Source organism: Oncorhynchus masou, unplaced genomic scaffold (assembly GCF_036934945.1).
Source record: "Oncorhynchus masou masou isolate Uvic2021 unplaced genomic scaffold, UVic_Omas_1.1 unplaced_scaffold_828, whole genome shotgun sequence".
NCBI classification, from domain to species: domain Eukaryota; kingdom Metazoa; phylum Chordata; class Actinopteri; order Salmoniformes; family Salmonidae; genus Oncorhynchus; species Oncorhynchus masou.
This window is the reverse complement of record NW_027016539.1, coordinates 21,089-37,500: the sequence shown is the minus strand read 5'-3', so window position 1 is coordinate 37,500 and position 16,412 is coordinate 21,089. Positions and strand designations below refer to the sequence as shown.

At 46.4% G+C, this 16,412-nt stretch overlaps 1 protein-coding gene across 2 annotated transcripts in view; it reads right to left on the bottom strand.

Moving 5' to 3' along the window:
• The window catches only part of slc25a10b (solute carrier family 25 member 10b), a 26,349-nt gene extending 14,743 nt beyond the window's left edge, over positions 1–11,606 (bottom strand). For both annotated transcript variants that reach the window (XR_010455467.1, XM_064964576.1), the window contains exons 1-3: positions 11,058–11,606; positions 3,462–3,581; positions 359–473 (exon numbers count right to left, since the gene is read on the bottom strand). Coding sequence is in view for 1 of the 2 variants with exons in the window: in XM_064964576.1 (XP_064820648.1) it covers positions 359–473; positions 3,462–3,581; positions 11,058–11,147 (325 nt within the window). In the remaining variant the exon portion in view is untranslated. The remainder of the gene's footprint in view (positions 1–358; positions 474–3,461; positions 3,582–11,057) is intronic.
• Between the last annotated feature and the right edge of the window lie 4,806 nt (positions 11,607–16,412).

Genomic DNA, 16,412 nt, shown 5'->3' with positions numbered 1-16,412 from the left:
CATTACCCTCAGGCTGTGTGTGTGAGCATTACCCTCAGACTGTGTGTGTGAGCATTACCCTCAGACTGTGTGTGTGAGCATTACCCTCAGGCTGTGTGTGTGAGCATTACCCTCGGACTGTGTGTGAGCATTACCCTCAGACTGTGTGTGTGAGCATTACCCTCAGACTGTGTGTGTGAGCATTACCCTCAGACTGTGTGTGTGAGCATTACCCTCATGCTGCGTGTGTGAGCATTACCCTCAGACTGTGTGTGTGAGCATTACCCTCAGACTGTGACAGCATGTGTTCAGCATACATGCATGGTTGAGCAAGCCTGTGTGTGTGTGTGTGTGTGTGTGTGTGTGTGTGTGTCCCTACCTCCGAAGGCCCCCAACAGCACCTTCTGGTAGAAAGGCATGGGCCCCTGGTTACTGCTGCTCAACATGTCTCTGACTGTCTCATAGATAGCAAACCTAGTTAGAGAATAGGACATCTAGAGGGAGGGAGGGAGGGAGGGAGGGAGGGAGGGAGGGAGGGAGGGAGGGAGGGAGGGAGGGAGGGAGGGAGGGAGGGAGGGAGGATAGTAGAGGGCAGAGGAGAGAAAAAAAGTACAACAAATTGAAAAAAGAGCGATGTGAAGCTTTCCTACTGACATTCTAGTTGTGTCATAGCTTCAATCCACCACTAACTGACACTGTCACAAACAGGAAACAGCTCCTCTCCAGAGAGATGTCAATAGAGGCGTTAACAGGACGTTTCAACACCCCAACCAGTTTTCCTTAGGTACAGATCTAGGATCAGCTGTCCCTCCCTCAATCCCAACCTTAACCATTAGTGGGGAAAATGCTAAACAGACCAAAGATCAGTGTCTATGGCCAACTTCACCCTACACCAGTTTCCTCACGGTGTGTTACCGTGGTAACCGACTGACATTCTTACGACTGGTCTATCTTCATATACAGAATTTCCTCTGATGCAATGCTGCCAGAGGGGTTTCTAACTTCCACTTGGCCAATGAAACAAACTGGATCCAGGTGAGGCATTGAGGCGGTAGGTCGCCTAGTGGTTAGAGTGTTGGACTAGTGACCGAAAGGTTGCAAGATCGAATCCCCGAGCTGACAAGGTAAAAATCTGTTGTTCTGCCCATGAACAAGGCAGTTAACCCACTGTTCATAGGCCGTCATTGTAAATAAGAATTTGTTCTTAACTGACTTGCCGAGTTAAATAAAAAGGTCAAATAAAATTGTGTGCATCCAAAATGGCCCCCTGCCCCCTATATAGGCCACTACTCGTAACCAGGGCTCATTGGTCAAAAGCAGAGCACAGATTATCAGACCATTTTCAACACAAACATTACCTCTTAATGTGTATGGATAAAACATGTATTTATGATAATACTCTTAGTGTGTTCCACATACCCATCTCTGGAATAGAATACCGATCCTTCTGCCTGGAACACTCAGGTTCTATATACCTATCTCTGGAATAGAATACTGATCCTTCTGCCTGGAACACTCAGGTTCTATATACCTATCTCTGGAATAGAATACTGATCCTTCTGCCTGGAACACTCAGGTTCTATATACCTATCTCTGGAATAGAATACTGATCCTTCTGCCTGGAACACTCAGGTTCTATATACCTATCTCTGGAATAGAATACTGATCCTTCTGCCTGGAACACTCAGGTTCTATATACCTATCTCTGGAATAGAATACTGATCCTTCTGCCTGGAACACTCAGGTTCTATATACCTATCTCTGGAATAGAATACTGATCCTTCTGCCTGGAACACTCAGGTTCTATATACCTATCTCTGGAATAGAATACTGATCCTTCTGCCTGGAACACTCAGGTTCTATATACCTATCTCTGGAATAGAATACCGATCCTTCTGCCTGGAACACTCAGGTTCCATATACCTATCTCTGGAATAGAATACTGATCCTTCTGCCTGGAACACTCAGGTTCTATATACCTATCTCTGGAACAGAATACTATCCTTCTGCCTGGAACACTCAGGTTCTATATACCTATCTCTGGAATAGAATACTGATCCTTCTGCCTGGAACACTCAGGTTCTATATCCCTATCTCTGGAATAGAATACCTCTCCTTCTGCCTGGAACACTCAGGTTCTTATACCTATCTCTGGAATAGAATACTGATCCTTCTGCCTGGAACACTCCTTCTATATACCTATCTCTGGAATAGAATACTGATCCTTCTGCCTGGAACACTCCTATATACCTATCTCTGGAATAGAATACCCCTCCTTCTGCCTGGAACACTCAGGTTCTATATACCCCCTCTCTCTAGAATACTCCTTCTCCCTGGAACACTCAGGTTCTATATACCTATCTCTGGAATAGAATACTGATCCTTCTGCCTGGAACACTCAGGTTCTATATACCTATCTCTGGAATAGAATACCAATCCTTCTGCCTGGAACACTCAGGTTCTATATACCTATCTCTGGAATAGAATACTGATCCTTCTGCCTGGAACACTCAGGTTCTATATACCTATCTCTGGAATAGAATACCAATCCTTCTGCCTGGAACACTCAGGTTCTATATACCTATCTCTGGAATAGAATACCAATCCTTCTGCCTGGAACACTCAGGTTCTATATACCTATCTCTGGAACAGATGGAACTATCATTACAGGATTACACTCATTCTCTCTCTAACAAACACCCTCTCCTTCTCCCCCCTCCCCTCATCTAACACACCCTCTCCTTCTCCCCCCTCCCCTCATCTAACACACCCTCTCCTTCTCCCCCCTCCCCTCATCTAACACACCCTCTCCTTCTCCCCCCTCCCCTCATCTAACACACCCTCTCCTTCTCCCCAACCCCCCTGTACCACACACCCTCTCCTTCTCCCCCCTCCCCTCATCTAACACACCCTCTCCTTCTCCCCAACCCCCCTCTACCACACACCCTCTCCTTCTCCCTCATCCCCCCCTCTACCACACACCCTCTCCTTCTCCCTCATCCCCCATTCCTCTACCACACACCCTCTCCTTCTCTCTCATCCCCCCCTCTACTACACACCTTCTCATTCATCCCCCCCCCTACCACACACCCTCTCCTTCTCCCCATCCCCCCTCTACCACACACCCTCTCCTTCTCCCCATCCCCCCTCCCCATCCCCCCTCTCCCCACACCCCCTCTACCCTCTCCTTCTCCCCACCCCCCCTCTACTACACACCTTCTCCTTCATCCCCCCCACTACACACCCTCTCCTTCTCCCCATCCCCCTCTACCACACACCCTCTCCTTCTCCCCATCCCCCCTACCACACACCCTCTCCTTCTCCCCCTCTACCACACCCCTCTCCCTCTCCCCCTCCCCTTCTACCACACCCCTCTCCCTCTCCCCCCTCTCTACCACACACCCTCTCCTTCTCCCCCTCCCCTCTACCACACCCCTCTCCCTCTCCCCCCTCTCTACCACACACCCTCTCCATCCTCCTACCTGTCTGCAGAGTGATGCGCTGAGTCCGTTGTACAGAGCCAGAGCTCCATCGTTCTTCACTACCTGCATGGCCATGCTCACCATCCCCATCTTCCCCTTCTGCTGGGTCTGCAGGTGGACCTAAGCGCACACACACACACACACACACACACACACACACACACACACAATCACTATTTCCTCATCATCATCATCATCATTACAAATGCAATCAATATACTGTATCTTCATCATCATTACCATTATCACAGTCAGTCATCAGTGTGGATATTTTTTAGTGACTGTGGAACTGTCTCTCTCGCTCAGACAGACAGACAGAGACACACACTAGCGTGACAGACAGACAGCGTGTTTCTGTCTTTACGCTGCTGTCTCAGTGTTTATAGCTCAGCTGACCTGGCTGTAACTTTGGTGATCTGTGAGGTGGTACACGATGACAGGAACGGGCCTGTCACTGTGACTTATGGTAGAGATAAATCTACACACACCGCCGTGCACACACACACACACACACACACACACACACACACACACACACACACACACACACACGCTGTCCTTGAGGCCTATTATAGTTTACTGCCTATAGAGATAGTAGTACCATGTAGTAGTTACTGTCTATAGAGATAGTAGTACCATGTAGTAGTTACTGTCTATAGAGATAGTAGTACCATGTAGTAGTTACTGCCTATAGAGATAGTAGTACCATGGAGTAGTTACTGTCTATAGAGATAGTAGTACCATGTAGTAGTTACTGCCTATAGAGATAGTAGTACCATGTAGTAGTTACTGCCTATAGAGATAGTAGTACCATGTAGTAGTTACTGTCTATAGAGATAGTAGTACCATGTAGTAGTTACTGCCTATAGAGATAGTAGTACCATGTAGTAGTTACTGCCTATAGAGATAGTAGTACCATGTAGTAGTTACTGTCTATAGAGATAGTAGTACCATGTAGTAGTTACTGCCTATAGAGATAGTAGTACCATGTAGTAGTACCATGTAGTAGTTACTGTCTATAGAGATAGTAGTACCATGTAGTAGTTACTGTCTATAGAGATAGTAGTACCATGTAGTAGTACCATGTAGTAGTTACTGCCTATAGAGATAGTAGTACCATGTAGTAGTTACTGCCTATAGAGATAATAGTACCATGTAGTAGTTACTGTCTATAGAGATAGTAGTACCATGGAGTAGTTACTGTCTATAGAGATAGTAGTACCATGTAGTAGTTACTGCCTATAGAGATAGTAGTACCATGGAGTAGTTACTGCCTATAGACATAGTAGTACCATGTAGTAGTTACTGCCTATAGAGATAGTAGTACCATGTAGTAGTACCATGGAGTAGTTACTGTCTATAGAGATAGTAGTACCATGTAGTAGTACCATGTAGTAGTTACTGCCTATAGAGATAGTAGTACCATGTAGTAGTACCATGTAGTAGTTACTGTCTATAGAGATAGTAGTACCATGTAGTAGTTACTGTCTATAGAGATAGTAGTACCATGTAGTAGTTACTGCCTATAGAGATAGTAGTACCATGTAGCAGTACCATGTAGTAGTTACTGCCTATAGAGATAGTAGTACCATGTAGTAGTTACTGCCTATAGAGATAGTAGTACCATGTAGTAGTTACTGTCTATAGAGATAGTAGTATAATGTAGTAGTTTTGAGTCAGTGGAGATTGTAGTATAATGTAGTAGTATTGAGTCAGTGGAGATAGTAGTATAATGTAGTAGTAGTGAGTCAGTGGAGATAGTAGTATAAGGTAGTAGTAGTGAGTCAGTGGAGATAGTAGTATAATGTAGTAGTAGTGAGTCAGTGGAGATAGTAGTATAATGTAGTAGTTGTGAGTCAGTGGAGATAGTAGTATAATGTAGTAGTAGTTGTGAGTCAGTGGAGATAGTAGTATAATGTAGTAGTAGTGAGTCAGTGGAGATAGTAGTATAATGTAGTAGTAGTGAGTCAGTGGAGATAGTAGTATAATGTAGTAGTTGTGAGATAGTAGTATAATGTAGTAGTATTGAGTCAGTGGAGATAGTAGTATAATGTAGTAGTAGGGAGATAGTAGTACATGTAGTAGTAGTGAGTCAGTGGAGATAGTAGTATAATGTAGTAGTAGTGAGATAATAGTATAATGTAGTAGTCGTAGTGAGTTAGTGGAGATAGCTGTAGATATGGGGTTGTGACAGTTGTCGTGGTAGCAGTAGTTGGAATGTCACAATTACTGACATTCTCGTGTGTGTACAGGGAACAGGTTTTCTGAAGGTAATTCTGACTTCCTTTGAACTCTCTCCCTTCTTCCTTATGTCTCTTTCTGACAATGTAATGAATTGTCCTTCTCAGAGGGCTTTTTATCGACTGGGCTCTGCTCCAAGTGTGGCCTCCAGCCGACCAATCACGTCTCTCGCTCCCACCGGCTTATCAGAACTCTTTGAGCTCAAAGGCCGCCGAGGCCTACAACTATGGAACACAAACTCCCCCCCCCACCCCGGTGTGCGTAGATAATAATTCACACCCCGAATACAGACACAGATAGCTGGTTGCTACAGGACCTGGCTGATACTCAGTCTCTCCAGTCACAGTGCAATGAGTGAACGAATGACTGAACCAACTAATAAAACAAAAGTGCATGAATGACCGAAGGAATGAACAAACAAAATAACTAATGTATTAAATAACTAACAAATAAGTGAGTGAGTTTGCTGACTATCTTCTCTGATGACTAGAGAAGATAGTCAGAATATAGTAAGTATCTCCTCTAATGACACTGAAAGTCAAAAATGCAGAGCTGGGGCCTTTTCCCAAAAAGAAAAAGTCAGCATTTTAACCTCTAACCTCCAGCTAGTCCTGAGTCACATCACCAACACACTGTTCCATTGTTACAGTCATGACTCAATAGATTCTAATACTGATAGGAAGACAATGCCATAACTTAGAGGTTGTTTCAAGTTACACACACACACACACACACACACACACACACACACACACACACACACACACACACACACACACACACACACACACACACACACACACACACACGTGAGATACTGATTCTCCCCTCAGGGTGTTACTAGGGCAACTGACTTCATGCCAGACTAAACAGGCGTAGTAACAACAGTGTGTTGTTGGAACTCGGTCAGAGAGGAGAGGCATGGCTAGCTTCAGGAGAAGAGACAAGGCTAGGCTAGGCATGGCTAGCTTCAGGAGAAGAGACAAGGCTAGGCATGGCTAGCTTCAGGAGAAGAGACAAGGCTAGGCATGGCTAGCTTCAGGAGAAGAGACGAGGCTAGGCTAGGCATGGCTAGCTTCAGGAGAAGAGACGAGGCTAGGCTAGGCATGGCTAGCTTCAGGAGAAGAGACGAGGCTAGGCTAGGCATGGCTAGCTTCAGGAGAAGAGACGAGGCTAGGCTAGGCATGGCTAGCTTCAGGAGAAGAGACGAGGCTAGGCATGGCTAGCTTCAGGAGAAGAGACAAGGCTAGGCTAGGCATGGCTAGCTTCAGGAGAAGAGACGAGGCTAGGCTAGGCATGGCTAGCTTCAGGAGAAGAGACGAGGCTAGGCTAGGCATGGCTAGCTTCAGGAGAAGAGACGAGGCTAGGCTAGGCATGGCTAGCTTCAGGAGAAGAGGAGAGGCTAGGCTAGGCATGGCTAGCTTCAGGAGAAGAGGAGAAGCTAGGCTAGGCATGGCTAGCTTCAGGAGAAGAGACAAGGCTAGGCATGGCTAGCTTCAGGAGAAGAGACGAGGCTAGGCTAGGCATGGCTAGCTTCAGGAGAAGAGACGAGGCTAGGCTAGGCATGGCTAGCTTCAGGAGAAGAGGAGAGGCTAGGCTAGGCATGGCTAGCTTCAGGAGAAGAGGAGAAGCTAGGCTAGGCATGGCTAGCTTCAGGAGAAGAGGAGAAGCTAGGCTAGGCATGGCTAGCTTCAGGAGACGAGGCTAGGCTAGGCATGGCTAGCTTCAGGAGAAGAGACGAGGCTAGGCTAGGCATGGCTAGCTTCAGGAGAAGAGACGAGGCTAGGCTAGGCATGGCTAGCTTCAGGAGAAGAGACGAGGCTAGGCATGGCTAGCTTCAGGAGAAGAGACGAGGCTAGGCATGGCTAGCTTCAGAAGAAGAGACGAGGCTAGGCATGGCTAGCTTCAGAAGAAGAGACAAGGCTAGGCATGGCTAGCTTCAGGAGAAGACACGAGGCTAGGCATGGCTCGCTTCAGAAGAAGAGATACCACTTGTTAAATCGACTTCAATCAGTGTAGATGAAGGGGAGGAAACATGTTAGGATTTGTAAGCCTTAAGGAAATTGAGACAGATTGTTTTATGTGTGCCATTCAGAGGGAGGGCAAGACAAAACATTTGTGTCTTTGAACGGGGCGTGGTCGTAGGTTGTCGGTTTGTGTCAAAGGTGGTCAATTTCTGTCTGAACTCCAAAGCCGTTGATAAGTGATAATTTCCACTTTCACGTTGTGCTGTGTATTTCTGATAGGTTTTATAACTATGAAGATGTCCAGTGAAACCAGATATGAGATTTGTTGATAACAACACTTGGATACACATTATGTAGAATGCTAATCAATAAAAAACATCTGTAAAATGCACTGCTATATTTTGCTAGTTTCCAGCGGGTTATTTCATAGGGAATTGTCAGAGGCTCTCTCCTATTGTGACATCACCAACAGTTTGAGAATGAAGGCAACTAACATGGTGTCTGTTCTAAAGCCTGACCCAACTCTCTGAACAGATGGCTCTGGGCATGGCGAGCTTCAGAGGACCAATGCTTCATACACATCTTGTTTGTCCTGTTCTGGCAGGTTTGTCAACTCTTGGGATCTCCCTGAGGATTATGCATCTCTCTCTCTCTGCACCAGCCTACAGGATAGACCAGGATGGGTGGATCTATTCTAGACATCCAGATGACCCTGGCCTGTACATTCTCCATGACAACAGTAGATGACCCTGGCCTGTACATTCTCCATGACAACAGTAGATGACCCTGGCCTGTACATTCTCCATGACAACAGTAGATGACCCTGGCCTGTACATTCTCCATGACAACAGAAGATGACCCTGGCCTGTACATTCTCCATGACAACAGTAGATGACCCTGGCCTGTACATGCTCCATAACAACAGTAGATGACCCTGGCCTGTACATTCTCCATGACAACAGTAGATGACCCTGGCCTGTGCATTCTCCATTGACAACAGTAGATGACCCTGGCCTGTACATTCTCCATGACAACAGTAGATGACCCTGGCCTGTACATTCTCCATGACAACAGTAGATGACCCTGGCCTGTACATTCTCCATGACAACAGTAGATGACCCTGGCCTGTACATTCTCCATGACAACAGTAGATGACCCTGGCCTGTACATTCTCCATGACAACAGTAGATGACCCTGGCCTGTACATTCTCCATGACAACAGAAGATGACCCTGGCCTGTACATTCTCCATGACAACAGTAGATGACCCTGGCCTGTACATGCTCCATAACAACAGTAGATGACCCTGGCCTGTACATTCTCCATGACAACAGTAGATGACCCTGGCCTGTGCATTCTCCTTGACAACAGTAGATGACCCTGGCCTGTACATTCTCCATGACAACAGTAGATGACCCTGGCCTGTACATTCTCCATGACAACAGTAGATGACCCTGGCCTGTACATTCTCCATGACAACAGTAGATGACCCTGGCCTGTACATTCTCCATGACAACAGTAGATGACCCTGGCCTGTACATTCTCCATGACAACAGTAGATGACCCTGGCCTGTACATTCTCCATGACAACAGTAGATGACCCTGGCCTGTACATTCTCCATGACAACAGTAGATGACCCTGGCCTGTACATTCTCCATGACAACAGTAGATGACCCTGGCCTGTACATTCTCCATGACAACAGTAGATGACCCTGGCCTGTACATTCTCCATGACAACAGTAGATGACCCTGGCCTGTACATTCTCCATGACAACAGTAGATGACCCTGGCCTGTACATTCTCCATGACAACAGTAGATGACCCTGGCCTGTACATTCTCCATGACAACAGTAGATGACCCTGGCCTGTACATTTTCCATGACAACAGTAGATGACCCTGGCCTGTACATTCTCCATGACAACAGTAGATGACCCTGGCCTGTACATGCTCCATAACAACAGTAGATGACCCTGGCCTGTACATTCTCCATGACAACAGTAGATGACCCTGGACTGTACATTCTCCATGACATGTGTGTTTGTGTATGGGTGTTTGTGTGTGTGTGTTTGTGTATGGGTGTGTGTGTGGGACTCTCCAACAAAGTAATTATACACCATTAGACTTTTCTAAGTAGGCGAGTTGAGACAGGCTGTCTAGGCTACACTATCAACTCCAAACACACACACCTCTGTCCAACACTAGCTCCTCCCACTACCCTCTGTCCAACACTAGCTCCACCCACTACCCTCTGTCCAACACTAGCTCCTCCCACTGCCCTCTGTCCAACACTAGCTCCTCCCACTGCCCTCTGTCCAACACTAGCTCCTCCCACTGCCCTCTGTCCAACACTAGCTCCTCCCACTGCCCTCTGTCCAACACTAGCTCCTCCCACTGCCCTCTGTCCAACACTAGCTCCTCCCACTACCAATACAGATACAGTGATCGAAGGGAAAGCATCTGGAGCAGGGTTTGAACCAGCAACCCTGCAGTTACAGGCTACCACCTGTGCCATAAAGGCCCAGACCTCTTAGTACGCTCAAACACAGAGACGCTACACACAGGAAGCCCCAGCTGCTTTAAGACTGCTAGTTAGTGCTGTAATTTCATACCACGTCTATATAATTATACTACACACTGACCTACTTGTATGCATCGGTCATCCTGTTGCACCATAGGACCACCACCGCACTGTGCTGGCTCTGGTATTTTCACTCACTTTCCAGGACGGTTCCAGAAACTATGCTGGATGCATTAACAGGCCAGTACAGTTCCGCTGGGACCTGCAGTGTTCATCACGCGTGTTAATTAAGCCTACACACGCTATACCGCACACAGGCCTACTGTAGAGTTAGGATATGTCATTCTGTGTGTGCTATTCCTGACTTCAAGATGACCCTGGTGTGAACATGCTCAATGACAACAGTAGAGCATGTGGCTACTACTACTGTAAGTTATCCGTAATATGAGACGGCTATAACGCTACAGTTCGACTAGGCCCAACCCTGTTTACTTTGCACCGTAACGGCGCGGTTAGCCGGTCAGTGAACTGGAGAGATCGCGCTTAACGAGGCCGACACAGACACTCCGCGGGACACAGACGACACACACTCAGTCACTCAGTCACTAGGCTAGAAGAGAGAGAGAGAGAAAATTATTCTACAACTTTCATTTTCTGTCCTATTTTCGCCAATCATCAGCAGGGCGCTGTGTTCCATTTGGATGGATCCCAGTCGCCCGTTTAGTCTTTTATAACATAAAATTAAATTAGGGCAGTTGTTGTCCCTCGTCTCCCAGGTAAACAGCTGGCTGACCAGCGGGCCTGCAGCCTCCGTAGGTCGGCTATAATCCTGCTAGGGGGTTATTTTGGGTTCTCTCTCCAGCACTTACTTTGATGAGGTCCAGAGGATGGGTGCAGCAGGCAGCCCCACAGGAGGCGAGCCCCCCAAAATACCACCGCGACATCCGTTTATCGCTCATATTTCCCCTCCTGTCTTTATATAGTCCTACTGCTCTTCGCTGAGTCCAATTCGATCCAGTCCAACAAACGCAGCTGGCCAGAGCCAAGCTCCCTTTCCGCCTCGACACGCAAGCAGGTCGGCACAGCAGTCTGTGTTTTCTGGTCCTCTCTCTCTCTCTCTCTGCGGGTCGAATGGAGGATAACCTCGTTAATCTTCAAATTTGCCGACGCCACCGACGGACTTTGGGTTCCGGTGCACGCATACACACGCAAACCACATCGTGCGTGTGTGTAGGCAATTTTACAGAACGCGTGATAGGAAATGGATCGAGAGAGAGACAAGAGGGGAGTTGCAGTGAGTGCACGCGCAGCCAATTGCCACCCCGGGCTGAGGAACTGCCTCCTCGGGCTCTAACTAGCCAGACTCAAAGGTCGCCGCTCGACAATTTATTTTCTGCAGGTTGTTTTTGCAAACGTCAAAACTGAAAAAGTCACCGGTTTCTCTAATCTACAGAGAGGATGCCCGTTTTTCTTAAAGAGACAGTACACCCTCAAGTAGTCAGCTACCCAACCAGACACACTGTACAAGTACTCTGTCGCTTTAAGGGAAACAATTCGCAACATTCTCCAGTGAAGAAACTTTATTTTTCAACGGAGTCAAGCGGCGATACATTGTATCCGTGGTAACGAATGGTTAGATGAAACAATTTGAAACTGGTTACAAAGTATCTATTCTACTGTTATTGTTTCCCGAACTCTCTGACATTGCTTTTGACCGAGAGCTGTTCGTGTCATCCGTCACAGATGCAATAACATCCGCATTGACTTTAGCCAAAATGTAACCCATTAAACTTCTATTTTTCAATGCAGTCGTCACTTGGCGGCCTGTTGGCGAGCGCTAGACAATACCTAGAGCCATTTCTCAGAAGGCTACTAAAACAACACATAACCATTTACAAGTACAACGTCACATCTCATGTCAAACACTTCAACGTGTTTAAAAGCCACCGTTGTTCCAGAATACCTCTGTGTAATGCTGACCTCGCGCCAGGAGTTTGCCAGCTCGCCTCGCATTCGCCAGGACAAATACTCATCAGAACATCGTTAAAGAGTCACACAGAAGGTCACATGCCCTGTGTTTAAATATACACTTTATATTAGTTGTTGTTGTGTGTGTGGCATAGAGGTGGTGGTGCAAGTTGACCCAATGTGTTTGTGTGCGGCATAAGAGGTAGTGGTGCAAATTGACCCAATGTGTTTGTGTGCGGCATAAGAGGTAGTGGTGCAAGTTGACCCAATGTGTTTGTGTGCGGCTCCTGACTTGGCGCACTGTAACATTCCTGTCTGGTGCAAAGAGTTCTTTTAAGCGCTGGAACTTTGGTCACTGGTCCAAATGAACATGCTCGCCCTCCCACACAGATACTTGTATTGAAGTCACAACATTGACGAGCCTAAGCATATAGCATTTGATAGGCTAGTCCAGGTTCATTGAATTTAACATTGCTTAACTGTGTCTGACCTTTTCAACCAAAAAATGTCATTTCCAAGTCTTTGCTTCCCTGAACTTAGAACAACTCACTACGGAATGTCACCCTTAACATCCCCATGCTGTTTCAGTAACTATGGAGACGCTTGTCCAGTAGGGGATGCATCTCAATAGTCTGGCTTGGCTTCCTAACCTTTTCTGTCTCCTTTCCTTCATCTGTATAGAACATGAGATAACTTGACAAATGCCCATTAGCCATCCTTCACATTGCTATCTGTGTGCTATCCTATCTTGTATTTTGAAATCAGCACAAAGGCAAGCAGAGAGACAAGGAGAGTAAAAGCCACTAGAATATTGAGATACACCCTCTCTCTGTGTGAAAGATGACTTTGTTTCTGTGAAAACTATACCTCTACTGCCCCCTTGTGGACATATAGGGGGACTGCAGTTTTGTTTTGGTCTAGAGGCCTTCCCTGTTAATATGGTCACAGAAATAGTCAACGTTTAAAAGCACAGTTGTCTCTGCCATTCTATGAGTTGATTGCTAATAGTAGTTCCACAACATGGCTGTTGTTCATTTCTCAGATATACCACATATTCTTTATCCCTTTACACTTGTGTGTTTAAGGTAGTATTTTTGGAATTGTTAGCTAGATTACTCGTTGGTTATTACTGCATTGTCGGAACTAGAAGCATAAGCATTTCGCTACATTCACATTCACATCTGCTAACCATGTGTATGTGACAAATACAATTTGATTTGATTTGATGATTTTTGGCTCCCGAGTGGCACAGCAGTGTCAGGCACTTCATCTCAGTGCTTGGGGTGTCACTACAGACACCCTGGTTTGATTCCAGGCTGTATCACAATCAGCCATGATTGGGAGTACCATAGGGCGGCGCACAATTGGCCCAGCGTCGTCCATCATTGTCAATAAGAATTTATTCTTAACTGACTTGCCTAGTTAAATTAAAGGTTACATTGGTAGTGGATGGGGCTCGTTTTTTAAAGCACTTTGAGACTCAGAGGAAAGCACCAGACATTTTAAATATATATATATATATTCAATCTTTATTTAAGTAGGCAAGTCAGTTAAAGAACAAATTCTTCTTTATAATGACGGCCTACCAAAAGGCAACAGGCATCCTGTGAGGATGGAGGCTGGGATTACATGTTTTAATTTAGGACAAAACACACATCACAACAAGACACCACAACACTATAAAAAGAGAGACTTAAGACAACAACACAGCATGGCAGCAACACATGACAGCACAGCATGGTAGCAACACAACATGACAACAACATGGTAGCAACACAACATGGTAGCAACACAACATGGCATCAACACAACATGACAGCAGCACAACATGGTAGCAGCATAAAACATGGTACAAACATTATTGGGCCCAGACAACACCACAAAGGGCAAGAAGGTAGAGACAACAATACATCACGCATAGCAGCCACAACTGTCAGTAAGAGTGTCCATGATTGATTCCTTGAATGAAGAGATGGAGGTTGGGGTAGAAGCTGTTTAGAAGCCTCTTGGACCAAGACTTGGTGCTCCGGTACCGCTTGCCGTGCGGTAGCAGAGAGAACAGTCTATGACTAGGGTGGCCGGAGTCTTTGACAATTTTTAGGGCCTTCCTCTGACACCGCCTGGTATAGAGGTCCTGGATGGCAGGAAGCTTGGCCCCAGTGATGTACTGGGCCGTTCGCACTACCCTCTGTAGTGCTTTGCGGTCTGAGGCCGAGCAGTTGCCATACCAGGCAGTGATGCAACCCGTCAGGATGCTCTCGGTGGTGCAGCTGTAAAACCTTTTGAGGATCTTCGGACCAATGCCAAATCTTTTCAGTCTCCTGAGGGGGAATAGGTGTTGTCGTGCCCTCTTCACGACTGTCTTGGTGTTCTTAGAGCATGTTAGTTTGTTATTGATGTGGACACCAAGGAACTTGAAGCTCTCAACCTGCTCCACTACAGCCCCGTCGATGAGAATGGGGGCGTACTCGGTCCTCCTTTTCCTGTAGTCATCAATCATCTCCTTTGTCTTTATTACGTTGAGGGAGAGGTTGTTGTCCTTGCACCACACGGTCAGGTCTCTGGACTCTTCCCTATAGGCTGTCACATCGTTGTTGGTGATCAGGCCGACCACTGTTGTTTCATCAGCAAACTTAATGATGGTGTTGGAGTCGTGCCTGGCCATGCAGTCGTGGGTGAACAGGGAGTACAGGAGGGGACTGAGCACGCACCCCTGAGGGGCCACAGTGTTGAGGATCAGCATGGTGGATGTGTTGTTACCTAACCTTATCACCTGGGGGCGGCCCGTCAGGAAGTCCAGGATCCAGTTGCAGAGGGAGGTGTTTAGTCCCAGGGTCCTTAGCTTAGTGATGAGCTTTGAGGGCACTATGGTGTAGTGAATGAATAATATTCTCATGTTGGAGTTCCTTTTGTCCAGGTGTGAAAGGACAGTGTGGAGTGCAATAGAGATTGCATCATCTGTGGATCTTTTGGTGCGTTATGCAAATTGGGGTGAGTCTAGGGTTTCTGGGATAATGGTTTTGATGTGAGCCATGACCATCCTTTCAAAGCATTTCATGGTAGTTATTTAGGCAGGTTACGTTAGTGTTCTTGGGCACTGGGACATTTACATTTACATTTAAGTCATTTAGCAGACGCTCTTATCCAGAGCGACTTACAAATTGGTGAATTCACCTTCTGACATCCAGTGGAACAGCCACTTTACAATAGTGCATCTAAATCATTAAGGGGGGGGGGGTGAGAAGGATTACTATGGTGGTCTACTTGAAACATGTTGGTATTACAGACTCAGACAGCGAGAGATTGAAAATGTCAGTGAAGACACTAACATTTGCTGTGGAGAGCATGATCACACAGTCGTCCGGAACAGCTGATGCTCTCATGCATGTTTCAGTGTTACTTTCCTCGAAGCGAGCATATAAGTTATTTAGCTTGTCTGGTAGTCTCGTGTAACTGGGCAGCTCTCGGCTCTGCTTCCCTTTGTAGTCTGTAATAATTTGCACGCCCTGCCACTTCCTGGGGACGACGTCCTCGATGCACTTATTGATAAAGCCAGTGACTGATGTGATGTATTCCTCAATGCCATCGGAAGAATCCCGGAACATATTCCAGTCTGTGATACCAAAACAGTCCTGTAGTTTAGCATCTGCTTCATCTGACCATTTTTTTATAGTCCGAGTCACTGGTGCTTCCTGTTTTAACTTTTGCTTGTAAGCAGGAATCAGTAGGATAGAGTTGTGGCCGGATTTGCCAAATGGAGGGCAAGGGAGAGCTTTGAATGTGTCTCTGTGTGTGGAGTAAAGGTGGTCTAGAATTTTTTTGCACTCTGGTTGCACATTTAACATGTTGATAGAAATGAAACTGATTTAAGTTTCCCTGCATTAAAGTCACCTGCCACTAGATGAGCATTTTCCTGTTTGCTTATGGCGGAATACAGCTCATTGAGTGTGGGTTTAGTGCCAGCCTCGGTCTGTTGTGGTATGTAGACAGCTACGAAAAATACAGATGAAAACACTCTGGGTAAATAGTGTGGTCTACAGCTTATCATGAGATACTCTACCTCAGGCGAGCAAAACCTTGAGACTTCCTTCGATATCGTGCACCAGCTGTTGTTTTCGTAAATACATTGGCCCCCACCCTGTGTCTTACCAGAGGCTGCTGTTCTGTCTTGCCGATAGAGTGTATAACCCGCCAGCTGTATGTTGTCGTACAGCCACGACTCGGTGAAACACAAAATATTACAGTTTTTAATGTCC